The sequence below is a fragment of the Oculina patagonica genome, chromosome 1 (assembly GCF_052425735.1).
Source record: "Oculina patagonica isolate OP01 chromosome 1, crgOcupat, whole genome shotgun sequence".
NCBI classification, from domain to species: Eukaryota; Metazoa; Cnidaria; class Anthozoa; order Scleractinia; family Oculinidae; genus Oculina; species Oculina patagonica.
This window is the reverse complement of record NC_135758.1, coordinates 38,416,194-38,442,206: the sequence shown is the minus strand read 5'-3', so window position 1 is coordinate 38,442,206 and position 26,013 is coordinate 38,416,194. Positions and strand designations below refer to the sequence as shown.

At 39.4% G+C, this 26,013-nt stretch overlaps 1 protein-coding gene and 1 long non-coding RNA gene across 6 annotated transcripts in view; one reads left to right on the top strand and one right to left on the bottom strand.

The window, feature by feature from the left end:
- The window catches only part of LOC144629442 (voltage-dependent L-type calcium channel subunit alpha-1D-like), a 54,975-nt gene that overhangs the window by 26,480 nt on the left and 2,482 nt on the right, over positions 1-26,013 (top strand). For 2 of the 4 annotated variants that reach the window (XM_078487650.1, XM_078487657.1), the window contains 26 exons: positions 489-506; positions 613-655; positions 1,108-1,315; positions 1,693-1,837; positions 2,681-2,810; positions 3,439-3,498; positions 3,765-3,871; positions 4,412-4,514; positions 5,390-5,550; positions 6,247-6,298; positions 6,645-6,745; positions 7,767-7,968; positions 9,064-9,228; positions 10,243-10,350; positions 10,911-11,018; positions 11,864-11,992; positions 12,514-12,579; positions 13,194-13,285; positions 14,851-15,010; positions 15,956-16,083; positions 16,182-16,278; positions 17,454-17,658; positions 18,281-18,381; positions 19,087-19,125; positions 19,376-19,515; positions 25,455-25,551. In XM_078487650.1, coding sequence (XP_078343776.1) covers positions 489-506; positions 613-655; positions 1,108-1,315; positions 1,693-1,837; positions 2,681-2,810; positions 3,439-3,498; positions 3,765-3,871; positions 4,412-4,514; positions 5,390-5,550; positions 6,247-6,298; positions 6,645-6,745; positions 7,767-7,968; positions 9,064-9,228; positions 10,243-10,350; positions 10,911-11,018; positions 11,864-11,992; positions 12,514-12,579; positions 13,194-13,285; positions 14,851-15,010; positions 15,956-16,083; positions 16,182-16,278; positions 17,454-17,658; positions 18,281-18,381; positions 19,087-19,125; positions 19,376-19,515; positions 25,455-25,551 — 2,965 coding nt within the window. Of the gene's footprint in view, positions 1-488; positions 507-612; positions 656-1,107; positions 1,316-1,692; positions 1,838-2,680; positions 2,811-3,438; positions 3,499-3,764; positions 3,872-4,411; positions 4,515-5,389; positions 5,551-6,246; positions 6,299-6,644; positions 6,746-7,766; positions 7,969-9,063; positions 9,229-10,242; positions 10,351-10,910; positions 11,019-11,863; positions 11,993-12,513; positions 12,580-13,193; positions 13,286-14,850; positions 15,011-15,955; positions 16,084-16,181; positions 16,279-17,453; positions 17,659-18,280; positions 18,382-19,086; positions 19,126-19,375; positions 19,516-20,059; positions 20,199-25,454; positions 25,552-26,013 lie in introns of those variants that run through there. The other 2 variants (XM_078487669.1, XM_078487662.1) reach the window with 2 other exon arrangements.
- Positions 19,029-25,020, bottom strand: LOC144629527 (uncharacterized). Of its 2 annotated transcripts, none has more exons than XR_013566392.1 (3): positions 24,892-25,020; positions 24,633-24,794; positions 19,029-20,428 (listed from the first exon to the last, which is right to left on the bottom strand). It is a non-coding gene; the product is annotated as an uncharacterized LOC144629527 (long non-coding RNA). The 2 variants fall into 2 exon arrangements; XR_013566390.1 differs by having other exon boundaries at positions 24,887-25,016.

Genomic DNA, 26,013 nt, shown 5'->3' with positions numbered 1-26,013 from the left:
GAATCGCTTCAAAACGCCCCCAAACGGCATAGAAACAAAAGATTTGCATAGAAGAGGATAGGTAAGTCGATTTTATCGGATATTTTCCCCTTTATTTTGAATTATTTTTTACGATCGTTATATTCCCATACAAACCCTTAAATGATAGGAAACCAGCGAACCTAAAACCCACTGAAATGGCTTCAAATCGCCTCCAAACGGCATAGAAACACAAGATATAGACAGAAGAGGATAGTTAAGTGAATTTTATTGGATATTTTTCCTCTATTTTGAATTATTTTTTACGATCGTTATATTCCCATACAAACCCTTATAATAACGTTATTACGCAATGTCGTATGTGGTCTATATGTTGACGGCTCCTTTAGGAGCTTGGGCTACCTGTGTAAGGACTTTAAGCAAACATTACGTAAGGAACATAACAATAATAATAATAATAATGTCTTTCTTTCTTCTTTAATTTTCTTGTGTATTTTTTCTTTTTACAGTTCAGCTTCTCGACCTAGGTAATTGCTAACTTATTCTTAATCAATTGTGATTTATCTCCAGAGCATTTCTTTCCCACAATACGTTATCGATTAAAAGTTAATCAGTATTTTCTCTTATTTATAGCACGACCGTGGAGAATGGAGAAACTAACGTGCCTATGTCTTCGGTGAGTTGTGGCGGGTAGTTTACGAGAAAAAAATCAAACGCAACGAACAGGAAAATACTCGATATCTACAAAATTACTACATTCGCCGTTGCACAGTAGTTGGTCATATGTTTATCTTGTCTCAAAGAACTAACTGAGCTCGCGATTCTAGTCATGCTGACGTGAGAATCAAGCAATCAAGCAAGCGAGCAATCAATCAATCAATCAATCAATCAATCAGTTTCACCGCGAAGCACCAAGGAGCATTGAAATCAAGCGCTGGCGTAACTACAGTAACTCGAATATTTTAAGCTTAAACGATATAATTTACTTACAAATTGACAACTTTTATAATTACAATGGTTACGTAAAAATTCAAGATAATCTAAGGGACAAAAACTTAATTAAGCTAAACTGGGTGGATTGTGTCTTAATTTTGGGTGTTTTTTTTTTAAATATTTCGCTGTTTTTAGTCCCTGAGAAGGAAGATCAAGACATACATTCGAGAAGCAAGTGTCTATGAGAAGGCAGAGGACAGAAACGGGACGGACGCAGCGGAGCCCGGGGAAACCCCAGGGGCACGGAATGAGGGAGGTGACAGAACACGTCGGGTAAGGAGGATGAGGAGAGGAAAGAACGAAGCAAATGGAGATACGGAACGGGAAGAAGAGGATGATGAAGGTGTGTGTGTAACGTAAGAATGTCACACCACAAAGTCGCGCAATGTTGCGTGATGTAACGTTACTTGAGACTACATATCGTGACGCAAGACATCTTAATACAACGTACTGTGACATAAGGAGGTCACGACATAAATGTGGCTTAAGTTAGCGTAATATAGCGGCTTATAATAGGCGTTTCACAGTATGTCTCGAGCGTGACAACCCAGAAGTTATAAAATGACACTATATGTTAACTTATATCACGCACTGTAGTACGGAATACTTTGTGCAATGACTTTTGCATCCTAAAATTTAGGTTTGTTGTAGCAGCCAGTGAACTACTGTAACAGACCTGTTGCGTGACATATTTTCACGTAACATTAATCTTTCTTGCAGATGAAGATGATCAACCAGTGTCACGCAGGAATTTCATGAAAATGCTGAAGACCGGCGGTCGGTTTGGCAAACGCCGGCGGCCATCTCGCAAAAAGAAACCAATTATTAAAACCAACACCATGTTCATATTTAGCCCAGAGAACAGGTGAGGTTTTAGTCATGCGATATTACTACATGTGACACCTGACATGCGGACATCTGACATTTGTGACAACTATACGTGACAGGAGGACCGTTGTTGGTTGGTTCTCGTCCTTGCTCCGAGGTTTTTCTTCGGGTTTTCCGGTTTTCCTGCCTCCACAAAAACCAACACTACTAAATTCCAATTTGATATGGAATCAGTGGGTTCAAGAAGCCTTTTTAAGATGCCACTGTAAATTCCCATTTATTTAAATTTCACTGTAAGAAATCAGATCTTTGCAGTACATTGCAATTTTGTACGGGTTCTTTGATATTTTTACTGAACCAGATCAGAAGACATAAAACAATCCCCTGGCACTCGAAAGTTTCATTTATCTGTGGGGACCAATTTTTTTTTTACCTTAATCTGTAAAAAAAAAACATTTTTCAGTTTTTTTTTAAGCTCGAATAAATAAAAAGATAAGATCAAACACGAGCATTTCACAGCAGTTTTCGATTACCACTTAAAAGTAGCGATGTGCTTGCTTGGTTTTACTTTTGTGCAACTGGTTCAAAACTCAAACCAATCATAGCAAATGACTTGGTTTACGTATGTTTTTCCCGCACTTTGCTTTGTTGTGTCTGTATTTTACTTCGGGGGGGGGGGGGGGGGAGGGAGGGGGCTCCAATTGGTTCATTGTCGTACTTCCTTTTGTTGTGATTGGCCAGAACTAATTAATCAATTAAGTAATTAATTCATGGCAGTTTATTAAGAAAAGCCACCCTAAAGAGTCCCTACAGTGATACGTGATGTAATCGGATGTTTTAATTTGTCTTTTCTCCGAATTTTTCTGTACTGTTGTTACAGATTTCGACGGCTGTGTCACCGGATCGTAAATTTGCGACATTTTGACAACTTCATGCTCGTCATCATTATGCTCAGTAGTATTACAATTGCCATCGAGGATCCGCTACACGATCATTCCAAAAGGAACGAGGTAATCTCAATGCAGCACTTAATTTGCGATAGGGACTGGTGTTTTTCTTTGCGAAAGACGTCGTCCCGTTTCTCCAACTTAATGTTTTTTGAGTCTCCTGGCACTCATATTAATCAGTTGGGGAAACAAGTTGCCAGTTGATGGCAAAAAAAAAAAAAAAAAAAAAAAAAAAAAAAAAAAAAATTTATTAAAAAAAAAAAAGAAATGTTTAAATGATGAGACATCACTTCTCCGAGAAGTGACTGAGCCAGCGGTTTTCGACCCAGAAGTTGTTAGGCAACATGACGTTTTTACACGCGCGACGGCTTTCTGAGTACTCGTGAGCGCTCGCGCAAGTTTTTGATTGGATGAAATAATTCAGAAATTTTTCGAGTGCTTCAACGAAGATTTGTCAACACTGGCACTTATTCCCCCGACCGTAATATTCATGTCTCGACCATGTACAAAGGACCAGGTGGGAGCCTTATATGGGCTAGACGGGGAGGTTAAGTTGGATTATAGACAAGGGAAAGAAAAACTGTAATTTAGGTACCATTCTCTACCGAAGGTGAATGTAGGTTTTGACCATGCTGTAAAATAAAATCGTTACATAATTATTGACTGTTGCCTTCTTTGGTTTTGTTTATAGGTCCTGATGTATTTCGACTATGTTTTCACAGCAATATTTGCCCTAGAAGTCATTGTTAAGGTAAGGTCTACGTTTTAAGAACATAGATTGCTTCGTGCACATATTATTTGTGTTTTATTTATAGCATTGTCTACTGCATATCTGTTTAAAAGTGTTGAAAGTTACCTTTGGGTAAGATTCAGACGGGTTATGAACAACAGCATTAAAGGTTTTTCACGCAACATATTTTTAAAATTTGATGTTCTCTTCTCGCGTTGTAGTACATGTAGTAGTTCTTTTACTTGTTATAAACCGCTGTACTGATGTTGAAATTTCCTTGGGCTCAGATTGTGGACGTCGGCATCATTCTTCATAAAGGCGCCTATTTCCGTGATTGGTGGAATGTTATTGATGCTCTTGTAGTGTCTTTCAACATGGCTTCTCTTATTTTAGAGTAAGTATAATTAACATTAATTCATTGTAGGTGGGTGAATAGTGAAAAGGGAGTTAATTATTTAAGAAAAAAATCGAAAGAGTGCCCTTGTGTAGTCCACTAATTAGTGATTAGACTACGGGGCCGAGTTTTCTATGTATTTTTAAGCCAATAATCAAGGATAATTTTCCCTCTTTAGAGCAACGATCGTGTGCTATCAGTGAATAGAAAACAGCGAGAGAACCAATCAGATTCGCGGTTTCCAATAGAACACGGCTAAGTGTCCTCTCATGAACATTGTAAAACCAATTGATAACATCGATCACAACGAAAAGAATGAACAGCGTGAGACAATTAGAGCTCCAAGCAAAAACTGTGCACCCGGCTCAAGCGCGTAAAAAGCGCGGGAAACCACGGATTTAGTTAGTGCTCCTGATTGGTTGGGGGTAAAAAACAGCATGTGATTGGTTGGCGCGCGCCTTGCGAGTTTATGAAACACAGAAGAACAACAAACACAAGTGATTTCTATCAAAAACCCCTCTATTGCTATCTTTTTTTCAGACAAACGGACACCTCTGGCAATGGCCGCTCTTTGGTCAAAGCACTCCGAGTATTTCGTGTGCTAAGACCATTTAAAGGCGTACACAAAATTAAGAAATTACAGGTATGTACCTTTACCAAACATGAAAACTGTTACTCCAAAAACTAAATTAACGCTTTTTGCCATGCCATGTGACTCTTGTTGTGCGAAAAAAATAAAAAACAACAAACAAATCTTTTTTCCACAACGTTTCTCAATATATATAAAAAAGCCTTTTTCTTTGATCACACATGCAGCATTTGGACGGTTCACTCTTCCCTTACCCGGGAAATCTTCTAGATTTCGATCTTTTAAAAAAATAGCATTGCCCAGAGATTTTCCCGGGGGGATGGGCATTCCTGAATTAACTGATGTATTATAAGTGATTAGGTTTACTTTTTAATTCTCGTCATCCGTCTCATTGACAGACGAGGAAAATAAAATGTGAAAAGTTACATTTAATTTCCAAAATATATTTCTTTTCGATCCGCATCGTTTTCCCTCCATGCCTTTTCAAGAACGTAGAGAAAGTTTTCTTTCAAAGTCTGCATTCGAGTCTGGTCGCCTATCAGGCCGGAGCTTAGCTCCACTTTCTGTAGCATAAAGCGACTATTACTCCCCCCTGGATGAGAGAGGGTATGAGGGTAAAGTGTCTTGCCCAAGAACACAACACAATGACCCCGGGCACGGTTCGAACCAGGACTGCTCGTCCCGGAGTCAGCGTGCTAACCATTAGGTAACCGCGCCTCCTGTCCAGTTCTCTTCTGGGGCAAGGCAGATTTTACCTCGGTAAAGTTCTCTCTCCCAGTCTGTAAAAAAAAAAAAATTATATAAAAAAAAAACTAACAAAAAAAAAAAAAAAAAGAAAAAAAACAAATCTACACTAATACTAAATATAAATACAATAAAAATATATCATAGTGTCGTCAGTTGAGTTTTTGTTGGCTGTTTTCTTTCAGGCTGTGTTTCGTTGCATGTGGTACTCGGTAAAGAACGTGGCTAACATCTTGATGATTACGGGGCTTTTTCTCTTCATCTTTGCTGTAATGGGCGTACAACTTTTCAATGGAAAGTTTCAGTATTGTACCGACGAGTCAAAGTTGACGGAGGCAGAATGCAAGTAAGACAACACAACACTTATGTTTGGGGCAGTGGGGTGGGGTAGTGTAATTAGCACCACTGTGATGCTAGCACAGAGTGGATAAGCCGAGTAGCCCTCATACAATATGGTGTATGCGAGAGTGGTGGAATTTAATAGTTTGAAAACACCTCTGGACTACCGCTGGGAGTAAAAACAAATCTTTGACCACAGGATCTCCAGATCACCGTTATTCTAGCCAACTGAGCTATGAAGCCACACATTGGGAGCAAGGTCAATTGGAACTCACAATTGACCTCGCTCCCAAAGTGTGGCTTCATAGCTCAGTTGGTAGAGCATCGCACCGGTATCGCGGAGGTCACGGGTTCAAATCCTGCTAAAGCTCTAAACTTTTTTCAGTCTTCTTTCTTTGCAATTTCTTTTATTGTAATTTTACTGCGAGGAACACTTCTTAACTTTCCATCTATCCGCAGTTGTTGAAATATGAATTATTTCATATACTTCACGTCAGTACAAAATTCGTCAATTTTTGCCGCGCATAGGCGAACTCGATAATGAAAGCCGTTATTTTCCTAGGCTTTAGGCTTTTTAAATTGTTGTACTTTGGTGGCGCGAGGGAAATTAAGATCTTTCGCGACCGGATCGGAGTGGTGACTATATTTCTGTGTCATGTAAATCACCAGTGTTTGGAATCACTTATTGTTCATTTATTTGCAGAGGGCAGTATTTCAAGTTTGAAGTAGTCAGTCAACAAGCAAAAGTTATCAAGGTGCGTTTTGTTAACATTTTGTGGCTAATGTGCATGCCCACATTATTAGCTATTTTTTTTTTTTGGGGGGGGGGGGGGGGGGGCGGGGGCCGGGGGGGGGGGGGGGGGCCCGGCGGGGGGTTTTGTTTTTGGGAAAAAGAAACGGGACCGGGGGGGGGCCCTTGGCTGGGTTCTCCTTTTTTCTATTATGTATGGCAGTTTATTTTACGCTTATTACAAGTCCGCCACGCCTCTGGTTGTGTTGAATGAACCTTCCAAATCATACAAGTTTGCTCTTTTTGCAACAACAAAAAAAGAATTGTGTTTGAAATGGTTGACGGGTTAGTTTATTTGTTGTCATTGTTAGGTAGAAGACCGGACTTGGAAAACAAAACAACTGAACTTTGATAACGTATTTAAAGCGTTTCTGACTCTGTACACTTCGTCAACTGGTGAAGGCTGGCCCAGGTACGTGGAATTTTATATTTATAATACCTTACTGCTTAATAAAGGGAAGGCCGGAAGGCCATTGCGTAGTGTTTGAGGTTGTTGAGACGACCCAAACTAACTTGGAAAAGGTTTCAGCATCGTACATAGAACGTTAAAACATGTTGTGTGTTTGGAAGCGCACACTAACGATTAGCTGACATGCGCGCGACGGGACCATAGAAATGACGTCATAAAATGTTCAAAACTCAAGGCGAGGCGAGTGGTTTCTCTGCAAAGTTTTGGGGTTTTACGTCGTCATTTTTTATGGTCTTCAAGAGTGTAGACCAACCATGGGGAAATTTGGTCGATTTGTGTTACACAATGACAGTTTACGTCATTTTCATGGTTCTATTTAACAAATAGATTCCATTTTCCGTGCGTCTGTTCAGTTATAGATCACAGATGACGTCAAAATGTGGTATAAACAGAAAAGTGGCCCACGAGCCGCTAGGCGAGTGGGTCACTGATGTCCATACCACATTTTGACGTCTTCTGTGATCTATAACTGAACAGACCCACGAAAAAATGGAATCTATTTGTTTTATATAATAACACAAGACTTCAGTACACTTCAGTGTGAGCAATGCCGCTATCCGTGAGCTAAGTTGTTTTCATTTCACGATAAAGTTTCCGTAACCACGAAGCACTGTTAAACCGATTAAATAAACAGAAAAATGGTAAATTGAAAGTCAATAAAAAAACTAACCTTTATTCCGATTTGGAAAGTTGTTCAAATCTGTAAACGTTAACTCTGATTTGGACTATGAACTCTGATCACGCGCAAGAGTCACACCACCGCGTGACGTCATATATGTGTCTGTACTCTAATAGATCATAAGTAAGAACCAATCAAAATGCGCGTAGAATTCAGGTTATTATATAAACTCGCATCGACCATAACTTTCGACCAATAAGCGCGCGAGAATTCTCCCCGTTATTCAATAAAACCTGGTTGAATACCCTGGCTAAATAACCCGTTTTCTTCTTTCACTTTCTATAGTGCTATGCAGACAACAATGGCTACAACAAAAGAAGATTATGGTCCGATCCCGAACTACAGTCCGGGTTACGCACTTTATTACATCAGCTTTGTTGTGGTGTTCTCGTTCTTCTTTCTCAACATCTTCGTGGCTTTGATCATCCTTACTTTCCAGACGGAGGGTGAGAGAGAGATTGCCAGTTGTGAGCTTGACAGGAACCAGGTAAACAAACTATCTATCCCCTCCCTAGAGAGAATGTGTTTAGTAGTTTTATACGTCATGTTTGTACCACTGAAAAGTACTGTAGCCTTCTCCTCAGATCCTACGTGTGAGCGCAATAATAAATTATATAGAAACAATTTACGAAAAGAAAGAGTTGTCAGGTAGTCCTTCTTGCATGTAGCTATTTTCAATTAATTATAACCGCGGCCTTCGGAAAATTTCTGCACAGTTAACTACAGAATTAAAAAACGTTCTTCGTTACTTTGTCTCGAAACAATTCTTCAAAACGTTAGGTACATTAGTTGTTACATAAGTGCGAAGAATTTTACCTTTACCATTTTTTTTCGTCGGCATGTTGTCGTTCAGTTTTACCTTTGATACAATCTGGTATTTCCTTTGTTTTGATATATTTATTATCATATATAACCATACACCAGAACGAAGAAATACCAAGTTGTACCAAGGGAAAATTGAACCACGACATATGCACAATCTGATATTGAGGATTTCACAAATATACAGTCAACTCTTGCCTTGCGGACACCCCGCTATTCCGGACACTTGCTACAGTCAACTCTCGTTATAGCGTACACGCTCGGGCCGTCGTTTAGTGTCCGTTATAGCTAGAGTCCGTAATAGCGAGAGTCATTTCCAGTCAAACCTCTTTCGCCGGGGATCTGGATTTTGTCCGTAATAGCAAGTGTCCGGACAAAATCCAGATCCCCGGCGAAAGACGTTTGACTGGAAATGACTCTTGCTATTACGGACTCTAGCTATAACGGACACTAAACGACGGCCCGAGCGTGTATGCTATAACGAGAGTTGACTGTAAATGGAAATCTTGTTTTTGAGGCGCTCCGAGGGGCTTCATAGGGCTACGTCGTAGAGTGTTTTGGAATTCCGTTAAAGTTTAAATATTTTTAGGTTTATCTGTAACCGCGTCTGTTGGCCAACAACTTGATACGTAACTTAAAAGCACTCTTCCTCTTCAAAACCTATTTTTACAAATCTTAAGGTAATGGGTATATAAGTAAATAAGAGATTTTTTCACTTGATTTAAAAGTATAATAATTTCACGTGTATTTTTTTAAATAGCGTGATTGCATTCAGTTTGCACTGACTGCTAAGCCTGCGCAGCGATACATGCCAACTGACCACAAGAGTCTGCAGTACAAGATCTGGGTCGTGGTTACGTCAAAACCGTTTGACACATTTATTTTGGTGTTGATTGCTCTCAACACGGTCGTTCTGATGTCTCAGGTGAGTTTTTCGCAGACTTCATGCAAAACTAAATACCAGTTTTACTGCCCGGGATCAACCCCTGCCCCCACCCCCCCACCCCCCCCCCCCAAAAAAAAAAGCCAACGACAACGACAAAACGACAACGTGTCAAAGACAAACAACGACGAAGTGTCAAAGGTGTTGACACGTTGACCGTTTTCACACTAAAGACGAACAAATCGTCTTAGCCTGAAAACTGGACGCCGATTTTGACATTCAAGTCGTCTGAATTTGTCTGTCGATTTGGCCGTCTAGACGGACAAGTCGTCTAAAAGTCGTCTTAAATTCACACTAGACAAACAAATCGTCAGACAACTGGTCCGTCTAGACGATTTGTCCGTCTTCTATTGTGAAAGCGACCATTGTCATTTTTAGCCCCCTTTTATTGCAATACAATACCTGTTTATCCCCTCCCCACCCCCCTTCCCCATATCAATGTTGTGTAGTTTGTTTCTGGAAGTCCTTTGCTGCAATCATACAAACATGCCGTTCGTAATCCATCAAACTATTCGTTAGTCGTAGCCCTCCTTGTTTATTTTCGGTTTACTATTTGTGCTTTGGGATTTTCCTATCTTCTAAAAAAATTATTTTGAGGTTTCTTCATTCTCGTCCCCATAGCCCTTTCGTTTCTCCTAGCCGGCTGGGCCTTTGCAGGCGAAAACGAAGGGCTCTGGGGACACAGTATTTCCAGTCCTAGATTCTAGGACTTCGGGTCCTCGTGTATGCAGTCATGATGTTTCAAAAGAATGTATGAGAGAGTCGTGACGTTTTTGACTTCCGTTTAGGAATTCTTTGTTCTAAACAGCCAATCAATCCTATGTCCCCAGAGCCCTTTGTTCTCTCATGCCAAGGCCCAGCCGGCTAAGAGAAACGAAAGGGCTATGGGGACGAGAATGGGTATTCTTCAGTCACACAAGGGCTCCCGAAGAACGTTGCGCGACCAACGGATAGTGCACTTTCTAACTAACACTTGTTCTTTTCTGTTCGCTGCAGCACTACAAACAAGACCAATATTTTACAGACATCCTCATGTATCTGAACATGGCCTTTACTGCTCTCTATGTGATTGAAGCTGGACTCAAGTTTATCGCTCTCAGACTGGTTAGTTTTGTTCGATCAGTATTATGTGGGACGTCTTGCTTTAGGTTACTGAGCTCGAGTTTTAGGAATCCTTTGGACTCAGTCACCGAAGATTCCTCAAAGCAAGGACTGGTTTGTGGGAAGAGGGGTCTTTTGTTAGTTAGCTCCAAGCAGACCAACAAACCATCCAAGCCTCTCTTGTCCTCTCATAATCCTGTGCATTTTATTTAAAGTCGAGTTTGAGACACTTCAGTGCTAAATCAAAACAGTTTTTTTTTCTAGTAGAGAGTTTGTTGTATTCTCGTCAGCTGACTGTTCAGGGTCCCAAAAGGGTTTAGGGCTCCAGGGCTCCAGCTTCACCAAAGCGGGGCTCCAGGGCCCCGGTCCACAAAAAATAGGGCTCAAGGGCAAAAGAGAATTTGATGGAGCGCTCCGGGCGATATACGAGTGTTTTACAGTTCTCCTGAGTTGTGTTTTAGAATAAGTTCATAGCAGGAAGAAATTTAGTATTGATCGCATCTTAGAACATAAAAGGCTAGGAGAAACAAAAGTAACTATTTTTTGATTTCCTTTCCGTTTAGAATTATTTTCGAGACTACTGGAACATCTTTGACTTCATTGTTGTTTTGGGAGGCCTGCTTGACGTCATCGTTACTGTTGTCGACAGATTTGTTAAAGAAACGGAGCAGGTATCATACATGATAAAGATATACCTAATCGAAGAAATGTTGACCCTGTGAAAAGCATAAGCCATGAACGATATGACCCAATGGTATTCTTGGTGGACAGTTTTGTAAGCTTTTTAATATTCCTTTTTTTGATAATCAAGACATTTTATTTCTTTGAGAGCCTTAAGAGCAAGATTTATGCAACCTGTCTTATTGTAGTGTTTATTCTGTCACAGATGACGATTATTTTTTCCGATTTTCCGGTAAACATTTTGGTCGCATCGTTCATGGTTTATGCTTTTCATGGGTCAACAATTCTTCAATCAGGTGTATACACCACTAATTTGCCAAGAGCGCGCGATCATTCGGGGGAGAGTCGCCTTGAGAAAGCCTGTCTTTTGGCGACTGACGTTTCGAAATCAAGTTTAAATTAGTCACTATAAACAGTCGACATTCTCCGCAACGCGAGGCGTAGAGGCCTAATGGTTTGCGCGCTTGACTTCGTGCTTAGTGGCTCGGGTTTGAGCCCTGGCCGGGGCCCGTCATTGTGTTGTGTTCTTGGGCAAGACACGTAACTCTCACAGTGCCTCCCTCCACCCAGGTGTAGACCATGGGATTAGTTTCTAACGAAACTGATATGTTGCATTTGCACAAACAAATAAAAAAAAGGTTACGTCTACGCCCAGCTAGAGTAGCCAACACTTCTGGAGCTTATCCCGGTATCTGTAGCTGCTTCTCTCAGGCTCCTTAATAGTATGATGGTCTACTGATCGCAGCTTATTAATTGTGTCAGCTTCCAAAAAGCAATGTATTTCAAAAAGCCTTCATTTAATAGTAACCTGAAATTATTCACTATTTTTCCGTAGGGCAACACGCTCGGCATTGGAATTGATCCTAGCATGTTTCGTTTATTTCGTGCGGCAAGACTCATCAAACTTCTTCGACGAGGCTATACAATCAGAATACTCTTGTGGACATTTCTTCAATCTTTTAAGGTAAAACATACATGTTAGTTGTTGTTGTTTGTGCAGAGACAGTCTCGAAGAGTGCATTTTTCAATTAAACAATTGCAGGCTTTTCAATCGCACTTCAAAATTAAAATTTGCCCACAAGTTGCCGTTTACGTTTTTCAACTTTGAAGCGCGATCCGCAGTTTGGCGTTTTTAACCTATCTCGATTAACCTATCCTCTCGCTATTTTTTCGCACTACGTTGTTAAACAGTCGACCATGGGCAATTATTTTCTTCCTTTTTGACTCAGAAATGTTATTTAATCATTTAATAAAAGAAAAATGAAAACCGGAATTTGACAAAACTCAAACGGACCTTGGTAACTTGCTAGAGCAAATTTATTGAAAGTTGCTCGAGCAAAGTATGAAATCAATATGGGGACATTGCGCCGCAACATCGCAAAGTTGGAGAACATCCGATTTGATTGTAATATGAGTTCGTCTTTTGGTATTTGGTGCGGTGAAACTGGGTTAAAAAGGCTGAGTTTCTTGTTTCCATGCCAACAGGCTCTTCCTTACGTCACTCTTCTTATCATGCTGATGTTCTTCATGTATGCCGTCATAGGGATGCAGGTGAGCCGAAGTCTTCACGTTTACTCAATTCATACTTGATTGCCGGTGCATGTCTAAGCTGTCTTGAGAAAAATACAATGAATTTCTTTCTCTTACTCTAAAATTGAAGAAATGAAGGCTGGCTAATGCTAACCGGATTTTATTGTAGCTGTTCAAAAGCGCGTTTTCTCATTTTCTGCTGCCAATTTGGGAGAAGTCACAGTGAAAACTAGGAGACGGAAAAACCTTAAGCTCCTTTTTATTCGATTTTCTGTTAAAGGGACTGTGTTACGGCTGAGTTAGGTTTCTCGGGCGTTATTTTATAATTAAAGATACAAGAAAACGAGATTAACTTTGAATACTGTTCAGCCGAACAACATTTCAAAACTCCATATTGCAATCCGTTTCAATCTTCGTCGCTATTGTTATTGAAATGTTTCTTCATTGTTTTAAGAGGTTATTTTTATATTTCGCCAAATTTGATGGTTATTTTCCCCTGCCTAAATTTGGCTAAAATCCGTGACACGGTTCCTTTAGTTTGAATAGTTTGGAATAAACCGCCTTCAGTGAAGCATCTAGTACATCCGCACAACCATATTGTTATTCTTCAAATGATTTTCTCTTTTATTTTTCAGCTTTTTGGGAAAATCGCATTGAACGATGAGACAGAAATCAACTCTGATAATAACTTTCGAAATCTTCTCGAGGCTCTGCAAGTTCTTTTCAGGTGAGGAGTAACATCTTAGCTGTTGTCGTGAAAGGAACCTGAGAAACGTTTGATTATGGGATCATTGGAACTTTGACATACTAGTTATTTTCTCTTGCTAGTTCCCATTGTTTTTATTCTCTATTTTAATTATTGTCATTCGCTTTAACTTGAGTCTCTGGCTCGGATAGAGAGGGCAACCTCATCCCGCGCCATGACATTAATAAATTGATTGATTGATTGATTGACTGACAGTTTTTGCTGTTCTACTCCTTTATTATTAAACTTTTGGGGGGGCGCCCCCAAAAATACAAATAAAAAAAAACAAAAAAACCCCCCAAAGAGACCCCCCCCCCCCCCGGTTATTAAACTTAAGGAATTGGTCAAAATCGGTAACAGTCTTTAAAGACCTTGTGGCAGGATATCACACATCGACTTAAGTTACTTGACGGTAGTTATCACTCTTTTTAAGGGGCAGTTACTGAGATTTAAGCCTGGTTTTCACTGGCGACGCAAGAACAAGCGCAAGCATTATTTGTAGTTTGTGCCAAGAGAAAACGAACGTCGACATAAGCATGAGCACATTAGCATAGGAATACGATGTTTACTAGTAAGAAGGCTCCGTTCTCGACTCCGTTCTTTCGGCTAATATTGCGGCAGAAACTCTCAGGCGTCGAATGTTGTGTATTCTACTTAAGTGACGATGAAAGCGGAAGCGACTACAAAAAAGGAGGAAAACGAAACATTTAGGGATATAGATATTTTTGAAGAAAGGATTCACCTCCATTTCTTTGGCTACTCGAGCCCACGCTTGTGCATTTTTGTTTTTTTTTGTCTCCACTCCTCCGAACAACCTCGGGAAACTTTTATCAAAATAAACCGCGACCAACCACTTTGTTCAAATGCTGGAACGAGTGCTTTAATTGTCTAGACACGGCCAGACGTAAACAAATTTTCTTGTGCTTATGCGATGTTTCGTTTTCACACGAACGCAAGCACAAGCGCAAGCACAAGAAAAGGAAAAATTTTGATCCTTGTGTTTGTGCTTGCGCTTGTGCTTATGCTTGCGTCGAAGCCGTTTTCACGATGAAATAAGAGCTGCTATGCTTGCGCTTGTGCTTGCGTCGCTAGTGAAAACCAGGCTTTAGTGCCACTTGAAAATCGAATGAAGGTGCTAATTAAAAATCCACTAATAGTGGCCTGGCCTTGCTAAAGCGTACTGTGCTAGTCATGAAAATTGTTAAAACTGTGGCTATGGATGGGAAGGAAGAAAGTGACCTAAAACTTGAAAAAGTCAGGCCGACGTTTTCAAGTTTGACAGTGTTACTTGGAAGAAAATCAAATAAAACCCATTGATCATGGTTTATACTTCTTGGAGAATGAATTTATGCCTTTCCTTTATTTTTTGTAAAGGCTATTTTGTGCCTGCGCCGCCGACGAACTAAATCCTGATTTGTTCGTCTGCGGCGCGGCTAGCTATTTTGTTGATCAGTGAGTGCACCCTCATAACTCTAGCAGAGTTTACACAAAAAACTTAAACTTTTCGTGACACTGTCTTTTTAACGCTTTTTTTTTTTCAATGGCAGATCGGCGACCGGGGAAGACTGGCACAAGATAATGTTGTCGTGTTATAATGACGCTAAATGTGATCCTGAAGTGGACGCGAATAAATATGGTGAAACTTGTGGAAATACAATCGGCGCCATTGCATACTTCTGCTCTTTTATATTTCTCTGTATGTTCTTGGTAAGTCAACAACGGCAAAGACAAACACCGTTTCTCTACGCTTAGGATAGTTTTTTCTCATTCTCGTCCCCATAGCCCTTTTCGTTTCTCTTAGCCGGCTGAGGCCTTGGTACGAGAAAACGAAGGGCTCTGGGGACAGAGAATTTCCAGTCCAGATTCTAGACTTCCGGTCTTCATGTATGCAGTCATGACGTTTCAAAAGAATGTATGAGAGAGTCGTTATGTTTTTTACTTCCGTTTAGGAATTCTTTGTTCCAAACAGCCAATCAAAAAAAATCAGAATTAATGCAAAAATCCTATGTCCCCAGAGCCCTCCCTACTGCAAAGATAAGGTTTTAATTTTCACAGTTCAAAGTTCGATACATAACCGGTATCCTAAGGGTTTACTAAGTTTTTTGAAGCCTTACTAAAAAAGTTCTAGGTGTTTAAAAATAGCGATATGCGGACTTGTCGGCGCCATTTGTCAAAGCACCTTTGGTTCGGATGCGAAACATTTAAATAGTAAAAACACTGGTTTACCTGAGGGAATGGGATTATGCTTTCACTCGGCAACTATTTTTATCTATCCTTGCTTGTAATAACACTTCAATTTGAACAAAAAACGGCGAAATGGAAAGAAAACCTGCCTGAGACGTTTGACCGCGGTGAATCTGGGGACACAGGATTTCCAGTCCTAGTTTCTAGAACTTCCGGTCTTCATGTATGCAGTCACGATGTTTCAAAAGAATGTAAGAGAGAGTCATTGTGTTTTTGACTTCCGTTCAAGAATTCTTTGTTTTAACTAGCCAATCAAAAAAATTCGAATTAATTAAAAAATCCCACTTCCCCAGAGCCCTTCGTTTTTCGCGCCAAGGCTTCGCCAGCTAAGAGAAGCGATAAGGGCTATAGAGACGAGATTGAGTTTTTCTATTGGAATTTAATTTAGTTTTCTTGTTTTCTTTCTAGATGTTAAATCTGTTTGTGGCTGTCATCATGGATAACTTTGAATACCTTACTCGTGACGAGTCCATCCTTGGACCGCACCACTTAGACGAGTTTGTCCGCGTGTGGTCTGAGTTCGACCCCGCCGCCACGTATGTATTAAGTCTAGCTAGTGCGCATGCCCACTTAAACTATTTACTGAACAGCAGTATAATGTACCATGTACTAACGCATCGTTCTTATTGATCAGCGGACGCATCCACCACAGCGAAATCTACAAGGTGATGTGTAGCATGTCTCCTCCTGTTGGTTTTGGTAAAAAATGTCCAAAGATTGTAGGTTATAAGGTATGTATCTTGCTTAAACTTCATGATATAAACTGGGTATGGTGTATTACGAGCCAGCATCTCCTTTAGGTATCTATTATATTCCCCCCCCCCTCTCCGCCCCCGCGCAGAACAAATCCCAAGGATTAACTGTCACGCAACTTTTCTCCTTGCGTGATGCCGGTCCAAATAACGAGACAGTCGAACCTCTCTAATACGGACACTAATGGGACAAGGAAGAGCGTCCATATTATAGAGGTAGAGGTACAGTCAACTCTCGCCTTGCGGACACCCCGCTTTTACGGACGCTCGATATTACGGACAAAATTCAGATTCCCGGCGAAAGTTATAGAGGTTTGACTGGAAATGACTCCCGCTATTACGGACTCTCGCAATTACGGAATTACGGACACTTTCGTGGAACCAAAAGAACAATTTTATTGTTTTGACTCTCGATAAAGCGGACACCATGAACTTCTCACATAACATAATCACATAAAATTGCAGTGTGTTGAATACTATTTGTCGAAACACACTTCAGAAGTCTTCTGCAATAATTATTTTTGCATCTATTGCTTCAGTAGCTGTACACCAGACTTTGCTTTTTCACTTCAGCTTGCGCCCTTTTTTTCCAGACGACTCCTTTGGAGAAACCAAACCCTCAAACCCTCGACCATTGTCATTCTCCATAACTAACAACTACTGAGTTGTTTCACGACTGTTGATAAGCTCGTCATAACCCATACTATTTAACCTATGTTAACGCCATTTTTTCCCTCACACCCCGCCTATTACGGACTCTCGCTATTACGGACACTAAACGAAGTCCCGAGCGTGTCCGCTATAACGAGAGTTGACTGTAATATGAATTTAGTCTCTTTCGTAGAGAGCTGAACTGTCTGTAAAAGGGAGGTGTCCGCATTCTAGAGGTGTTTCTAAGGAGAAGTTCGACTGTACTAGCTTTTGAGAAGACTTCTTTTAACGCACGTATTTCGTTTATGGGGGAAGACATGTCTGAGACTGATTCGATACGAAAACGGTAAAACTTATGATGTAGCACAACTAGAAACGTCTAGTGTCTCTAGAGATCTTATTGCTTGTACTGCATTGTATACGGCTTTTACGTAACCGATCAGCCAGGTAGAAAAAAAGGTACTGGGAACGAGGTTATCTTACATTGCTACCTTTGTCCTCAGCGCCTGATCAAGATGAACATGCCGCTGAACGAGGATAATACGGTCTCATTCAGTACGACGCTCTTCGCTCTCATTCGAACTTCGTTGAACATCAAGCTACGAGGAAATATGAATGCAAATGACACTGAATTAAGAAGAATGATCAAACGAGTTTGGCCAAAAACATCACAAAGAGTGCTGAATAGTTTGATACCTAAACAGTTAGGTAAGTGATTTAAACTTGTTTTCCTTTTTCTGCTTTGAAAGGGAGTAGAGATAGAATGGGAATGGGCCATGTTGCTAATACTTTTGTGCATTTTGTCTAGTTATTATCGTCGTTAAATGAAGTACGTTTAATCGCATATTAGGAACTGCTACGAATTTTTAGAAGAAAGCTGGTTCCGATTTTGTGTGAATTAAAAATTTAAAGTGGCTTTGTCACGCATTTTAACAGATTTTTGAACAGCCAAAATTTGTTTTTGTGTCGTAGAAAACCCAAAAGTAATGGTCCATTTTTATTAAAAATTGCTATATTAGAGCACTGAAACTGGTAACAAGCGTCTTGGCTGCGGATGGCTAGGATGGAAATGGATTGCAACTTGAAAAATTTATTCTTAACTTTTCGAGTTGTTTTCACGAGTCTTCAAAAAATTGATATTTATAGCCGAGGTTTCATTTCTACCCGCAAATTAAGGTTATGTCTTCCTTAAGATGTTCAAAGATAATGTTTTTCAAGGGTTTAGTTGCCTACCACTAAATTCAGAACAGTTTATGCCAAGAAAATCACAATCAAGAAAGCTTGTATGATTTTTTTTTTTCAGTGTTGACTGCTTCATTTTCTTTTGCAGAGCTGAGTTGTCAGCAAATGACTATAGGAAAGATTCATTGTGCAAAGCTTATACACGAGAACTACAAATACCTTAAAAGAAAAGGCATGCCGACAGAAAAGGTCAGTAAAAACACCGGCTTAACCAGCGCCGTCCTGTACGGCAAAGGAGAAGCATAGCACCCCCAAACCTCGTGAGAAATCTGTCACTCTTAACTTAGGGTAGTTTCTATTTGTCAGAACTGGCCGGCTAGACCGGAATATTCGAGAACAGAATTCCGTTGTTAGTCAGATTTGTCTTGTCAAATCAGTTAATACATAAATATTATACAATGTTATGGCGGATTTGTGGGAAAATCTCGTGGAAAAGGCCCATTTCACATTAACCACCGGTCCGGCCGGCCATTTCTGACAAATGGAAAGCGCCCTTAGCATTGGATAAGCTACTTTGGGATACACGAGTTGAATTCTCGATTTTTTTTGTTATAGTTTTGTACGGTTGTGTATTCTTCTTAGCGCTAAAAAAGCTTACAAAATCCTAAGAGACAGTAAAAGTAAATTAGAGAACTTTCCAATTGTTATTTTTTATCAGAAACAGCACGGGAACTCGGAAAGTTGTCATGGTAACTTGTCATCATCAACATACGTTGCTACTGATGACTGACTTTCAAATTTAACACTCGCAGCTATCGCTGCCTAGGTTAAAGGACTTAAAGCAAAATTTCTTAAGTTGAAATTTTTACAAATTATAAGTCAAGAAACTATTAAAGCAGGCGTAGAATTTTGAATCTTTATTTACAAGTTTTACTTGTTTGTGATATTTTTAAGGTTGAAAGAGAAGAAGAAAAAAGCACTCGAAATTCCAAGGTTTGTGGTTTTATTCAGTGAGATAATGTTGTAGTCTTGACACGACACGCGTGGGAGGAGTCGCGCGAGATCTCGCGCGCATTCCTCTCACGCGACCCTTGCAACATGGGCGCCATTTTAAGTCTCGTTCCTGCTAAAAACAAACAAAGAAGTACACTGCAAAACAGTCCATTATTCTTTCGAGTGCGCGACGCCATAATCCTTCCAATCCTTCATAGTAATCTCGTCTTTATCTGCGTTGTTTAAACAGAGAGGTCTTTTCTCCAAGTTGGTCGGTTCCCTTAGACGCACTAGAAGCCCGAATACAGGAAGACAAGACATTGAACTCGGGAGTATGGAGACAAGAAGAAACAGGGCCTATACCAGTGACGCTAGACTTAATACAGCACGGTAAGCAAAATATAATGCGGGAGAAAAAGGCGATGAACCAGGGTTATAGGCGAGTTGGATTCGGTTAAGCCTGCAAACTTCCTATTGAAATGTTACATCACGTGTTCAGGACGATGAGCGAAAGTGCGCAGTAAAAATGCGCCTGCAAGTATGCAAAAATGGCGCGCACATGAAAAGCGTTCTGCTTGTCCAAACAGACCAAAGGGGTTCTAGAACCCCGGGACGTTTGTGTTTCAGTGGAACCCAGTATTTTGATGGCAGGTAAAATGGCCACTTATAATTAATGGTACTAGGATCTACCAGTGTTCCTATCAACACTGCAAACTTATCGCCCTTAAAGCTTTGGAATTAAAACGGTTATTATTTCAATCACAAAATCATCATCATCATAACCTTATTTAAAATGGAATAGTAATTTGTTTCAAAGCTTTCCATCGCGTTCCGCTTGTCTGCAAACAACTGTCAAGTGGTAGGTGAGGGTTCTAATGCAGCAAGCAGTTAATCGCGCGACGCTATCAACTGGATGTGCGTTTTATTTTTGCAGTGACAGAAGTCAAGAAACACTCCAAGAGTCATGCGAGTCCCTCTCGTCCCGTAGTAATGGTCGTGAAAATGGCCCCTATCCCTTACAATTTTGGATCTGACATTCTATTACAAGCAAACAAACAATTCTTATTTAACAGAGAATATATAGTAAGAAATTAACAATTCGTCAATGGAAAAGCTTGTCAAAAGTTCAGACGTCTATGAAGTGTTGATTGACAGTTCAAGACACGTGATGATCCTTTGCTTGACGTCACTATGTCTGGGGCGTGCTAGTGCTCAATTCCCTGGCGGGAATTTGTCTTTTTTTTCGGCGAGAAGGAGAAGTGTCTTCGCTGGCTTTGTATCACAAACGGCAAGTTTTGTCTACCTAGAGAAGCAAATGACAAGAAATGCTCACGTTACGACACAAGTGTAGGTTATGTACTACGCAATGTGACTAGATTACAAACCTGTGGCCCTAGGGGAGGGCCACAGGTTTTTCAGTTTTCAACTGTAATGTGTAACCCTCATTAAATAAAGTTGTTATTATTATTATTATAAAGAAGGTGGCCATGGAAACGCTTGATTGCTGGTCATAATCGAGAGGGGAGGTGGTCCCACTCAACATGATATTTTATACCAGATAAATGTTAAGAGCCCATGACAAGGAGTTAACATCTTCCAGTACTAAGTCAACGAGACAACTTACATTGAGCTATATTTAACAGAGATTTGGCGGGAGTTTCTGCGTTCATGTTAAGACAGTGCTTTAGCACAAACCACAAATTGCTCTCACTCTCAATCAAGCAAGACGGATTTTGCGGGAGATGTTATTAAATATAGCTACAACTGGGTATAGGCTTCACTTCAAATGAACGATGGATTGGTCATTGTCGTTATTTATTTCTAATGTTTTACTAAATATTCATGACTTTTCTTTGTTGAAATTAATCCATTTTTATTTTGAAAACCTTTCAACTTACTTCAATAAAAATAAGAAAGATTTGTTAGTTCAGTGTCTATTAATTTTCTCTTTCGCAAAAACTTCCTTGTTTTCATAACTCAAGGGGCTTACAGTCAGATACTAAAAGTCTCCTAGTCTACAAAAAGCCTGTAAATAGAAACAAATCCAAAGAAACCTTGGAATAAGCGTTGAGAAAGGAAACAGCATGGACATCATTGGGACAACATTGTTGTAGGCATTGGCACAACAATGGAGAGCAGTTTATGGCTACCATAGTGACACAATTGACTCGGAGGACACACGCACACACAAAAAATGTTAAAATTTGAGCTGGAAAACAGTATACACGGCTTCAGGGTATTCGTTGCTCGAAAAAGGAGTAGATATATCTCTGAGAGGTCACCTATCCAAGCGCTAACCCCGCCAAAAAGTGCGAACCTCGTGCGATCAAAATAGAACAGGTGTTTTTTTTCTTGAATATGCATGCAAATTTATTATTTGGTTTTGATGTAGACTTTGGGCTTTGGCTATGGGAGTGCGTACTGATTTTAAGAGAATTCAACCTTGCCAATTCACTTCTGTTCATTATTCAGTGAGTTCACTTGTCAGAGCTGTCTGAGGGGGGTAAAACGGGAACTGGGATTTTGGCAAATTTTCACTGGGAAAATGGGATTTGGGTCACTGGGACTGGGAATCGCAAACTGGGATTTGGAAAGTGTGGAAAAACAACTGAAACAATAAGCTTGGAAAAGGGATTTGGACAAAATTTGGGCTGGAAAATGAGATTTATACTCCCCCCCCCCCCCCCTTTCAGGAACCTTTTGTTACTCAGCGGCAAGCGTAGTCGATGTCTATGAGTTATATGATCCATCTTTACCTAGGAGATATATTGTTCTTGTTGATATGCAATAAAATAATCACTTGAATGTTGACTGATTAAAATTCAACTTGTACAATTAATAGAAATCTATAAAAACGGTCAACTCGATTTGTTGCCGACTAGTTGTGACTAAATTCTAGTAAGTTCGAAACAGTACAGTTCAACACTAAATTAGTCACATTTCGAAACCTATACTGACAGTTACTTCCTTTCACTAATACAAACTCGCACTGACTTCAAAACCACTCACGACAACTGGTATAAATTTATAATTTCAACATTTCGACATTTCCAATTCGAAGTGATATTGAGACCCTACATGAATCAACTGCGGGTGATGCGGCTTTCATATTGAAATATATAATGATTTATAGCATGTTCGTTATTCAACCTAAGAGCTTTTTGATTAGTTATTCAAATTTCTTTGTGGTAGTGTGATATGTACAATACAGAGCATAATGCTTGAATCATGTGATAATTTTTTGTTGAACAATCCGAGTTATCTTTCACATATTTTTTTTGAAAAATGGCTAGTCTCTTCTCTTTAATAGTTTGCGAACCCTAAAATATAGATGCCTGTTAGTCAAGAGGATCCGATAAACGTTGGCTGATAAAAACGTGTATTACTTAAAACCTAAATTGACTAAAACATGGTGTATTCAATCGTGAGAGATAGAAATGCAAGATTTTCCTAGATTGTCGTCATTTTGCTGTACTGATAAGCTGCTTTTACAGTTATCTTTTGACGGATAATTTTGGCTGTTCGACCGGAAAACTTCCCTTTCGCTTTAGGCGGATTTATTAGATAGCTACCCTTTTAATAAGGCTTCTTCCGACATCACTTTGTCGTGAGATGAGATGGCCGGTAGATACATAGAGCGTTATCGGCTTTAACTATCCATCGACAAACACAATATCAGCGGGTGGTACGACAATCCCAGCCCTGAAGCAATAAACAAAATACACTTCTGGAATTTTCATTTACTTCTTCAAGAATCAGCATTAATTAGATGACACATGTTGATGCCGAATCATTTTGATTTAGAAAGTTGTTTACCGGCATTACAGTCTAGTAATCGCACGCAGTTGTTGTTACGTTTTCTCGATTTTTCCTCAGTCACCTACCTGCCTTGTTTTGATTGGCTGAATAATTGTATAATAACCTGTAGTGACGCCTATGAAATAAGCGCAATCAAAATCATTTGTCTTACTCGCCGCCAATAAGTCGTATTTTACACAACGTAAAATTTAATGACGCGACGAAAAAGAAGTAGCCTCGTATCAGACTCGAGTTTCTATTTTTTTGTAAATGTATTATACGCAAAAAAATTCGCATTAGAAAAACAAATTTTATGCCACCAAGTAAGACTTGTAATTTCGGTAAATTTCGAGTGTTTATAATCTTGTTTTGTAAAAAAAGGAAATCAAACATTTTTATTTATAAAAATGGAAAATCGAGAAAAATACGAAGGAATCAGTTGAAAATGAGTGATTTACTTCAGTATTGTGAGCGCGTCCGCGGTTGTCATTGTACAGCAAGAAAATTCATGAATATTTCTATTTTTTTTGTATCTGTGACAAACATGTTTACGCATTAAAAAGCTTCGGGCTATTTCTTCAATTTAGCTTTTTAGTCGCGTCCGACAATTGTGTTGATAATTTGCGGATATGAAGCTTAAATAGAACTCGACATTTGACTAAATTATCGATAACTTTTATAACGAAAGCCGCAATCAATTTGTCAAATGCTGAAAAAAATGTTGAAATATCTCATCATTTGAGATTTTTTAATTTAAGTTTCTTGTCAGATATCTGATCATAGAATAGTAAAATTTCAACAAAGTTTGCATATATTAAATAATCAACACATTTTTTCTGGTTTTATTACTGTACAAGACGAACGTGCTAATCTTGCCAATTTACAATTCAATGCGCATACTTAGAAGAACATTCAGGAAAGTGAAGTATTCTTTTAAAATTTAAGTTTTTTAACAGCTTAAAATATCACTTTTTTCCGTAATGAGTGTTGATTGGCTTTCAAAATTGCACAGGACAGAACAACGTACATGTTGCTGAGAGCTGTCATCTGTTTGCTTTGCACTGAAGAAACGACAGGTCTTTGCGGTTATGACTTCACAAAAAAACATAGATGAAAATGATGTTGTGGAAAAACCGCAGAAGCCATTAACTGTCGTTTGAATTTATATTAAAAAGGTTGTTTTTAACACTCACCTTATTCAAGCTTTATTAATGAAGCTATTTTTTGTCATACTTAGTATGTGTGTGTCTAAATTTCTTAAATCGCCGCCGAAACACAGTCGGCATTAAAAATGATCCCTGTGATATGAACAGAGTTTGTTTTGGTAGAGTCAAAAACAGTTCTTTATAATAAAACCAAAACAACGAAAATTAACAATAGCCTTGTTTCATTAATATTAAAACTAACTTGTGTTTACACTCTCAAATGAAAATTTACTTGATTGCATTTAACTGTAAAAAATCTTTCAGTTGAAATTCTGTGTTTGTACAGGCTACAATGAATTGGATTGAACAGGTAATGATTTGAAAGGCTGACATACGAGGATTTGTGGATTTGTTGAAGGCCTTATGTGCTAAAAAGTGCTTTAAAGCGCTTACTGGGGAAGTCAATTTTTCGACTTTTATTCATTTCAGTTACTTAAAACTCATTACAAAACTTGTCACACCGGCTTACACACGAATAGCTTCATTGAAAGAAGTTTAACTCACCTCTTATGCCAATCACTTCTTGCACCGTCAGTTGATAAATCGTCTCTAATTTTACTTCATTTCAGTTTTTCTTGCATAAGTAGAAGTAAGGATTGCGCGGATATTCCGTGGCTTCCTTTCATGTTAAAAGCCACAGACACAACTAGGCAGGTGCAATTGTTCCTGAAAAGATCGATCACAAATCTTCATGAATATGTACAAATGTTCCTTCTTATCATAGTAGCACTCAACAATTCGCGAAAACACTCACGTACCGTACCGATTGTATAAAGCGGCTGCTTCAACATCGTTGACTTGCTCTTAATCAGTGACGTGTGTCGTTGTTGCTTGTGTTTGTTGTCGTGGCTTGTGTGTCAGATTTCTCAGCTGCTGAAATGTAGAATGCGTCCAATATCAGAAGCAATTCGTCAATCACGTGACGTATTGTAGAATCCAGGCGTCTAGGCTTCATTCCGTGTTCGCTTGACTGACATCACAATACTACGGCTCCAAATAGAAGAGCGTCCCTGGTCTTCATTCCACACATGTAAAATATTTATTAAAACTGATCTCCGCGAAAAGATAAAAATCTCGTGGAGCATGCGTAATTAACGGGATTATATGTAAAGAAGGATCATCCATTACAATTTTGTCTAAAAAGGGAGATAATAGGTTGTCGAAAATGGCCACGTTGGCGCCCTGACAAAAAAAAGTCGCAGCTTTCTTGAATAAATATATGCCAAACTCTCTTTCGCTATAAACTACCGCAAAAATTTCCTCTGAATGATTTTCTCAACTTATCCGTTGTCTGATTTTGTTTTCTTTCTTTCTATTTATTTGTAGAAATCTTCCCAGACAAGCTAGCCTGGACCTCAAACGTCATAGCAGTTGGGGTCCGAGCCCGAAGTTGAATGGTGACGTTAACAGAAATGGAATGCAGGTATGAATAACTTATATGCGCTGATACTTGGAAGAAGCGCTTAGTTTAATTCCAGAATTTTACTCAGAACACCCTGGAGTCGAGCTGAGAAGCCAGGCGTTCGAATCAAACTTTGCGCAAGGCCTGGAAATAGTAGAAAGAAGCAAATGAACGCAATTTTACCTCTTCAGAGATTTTTGGAGTGTCTCTCATGAAATTTTCATTTACTTTCTGGAGAAGTTCTGGTCGGGTAACCAAAATAATCTTCCCATTCAAACCGATCAATGCTAAATATTAAACGATTGAGTTTGCCTTGTTGCTGTGCGGCTCAGTTTGCCAGACTTCATAATGAACTAGGCAAGAAATGATCCCATATCTCAGAATTAACTGAGCATGCATTCTGTTCTGGTTTTCTTCACACTGTATTCTTAGAACGGCAAATTACTCGTTTTTTATGTTTGTACCTTCAGGATCGAAAACTCG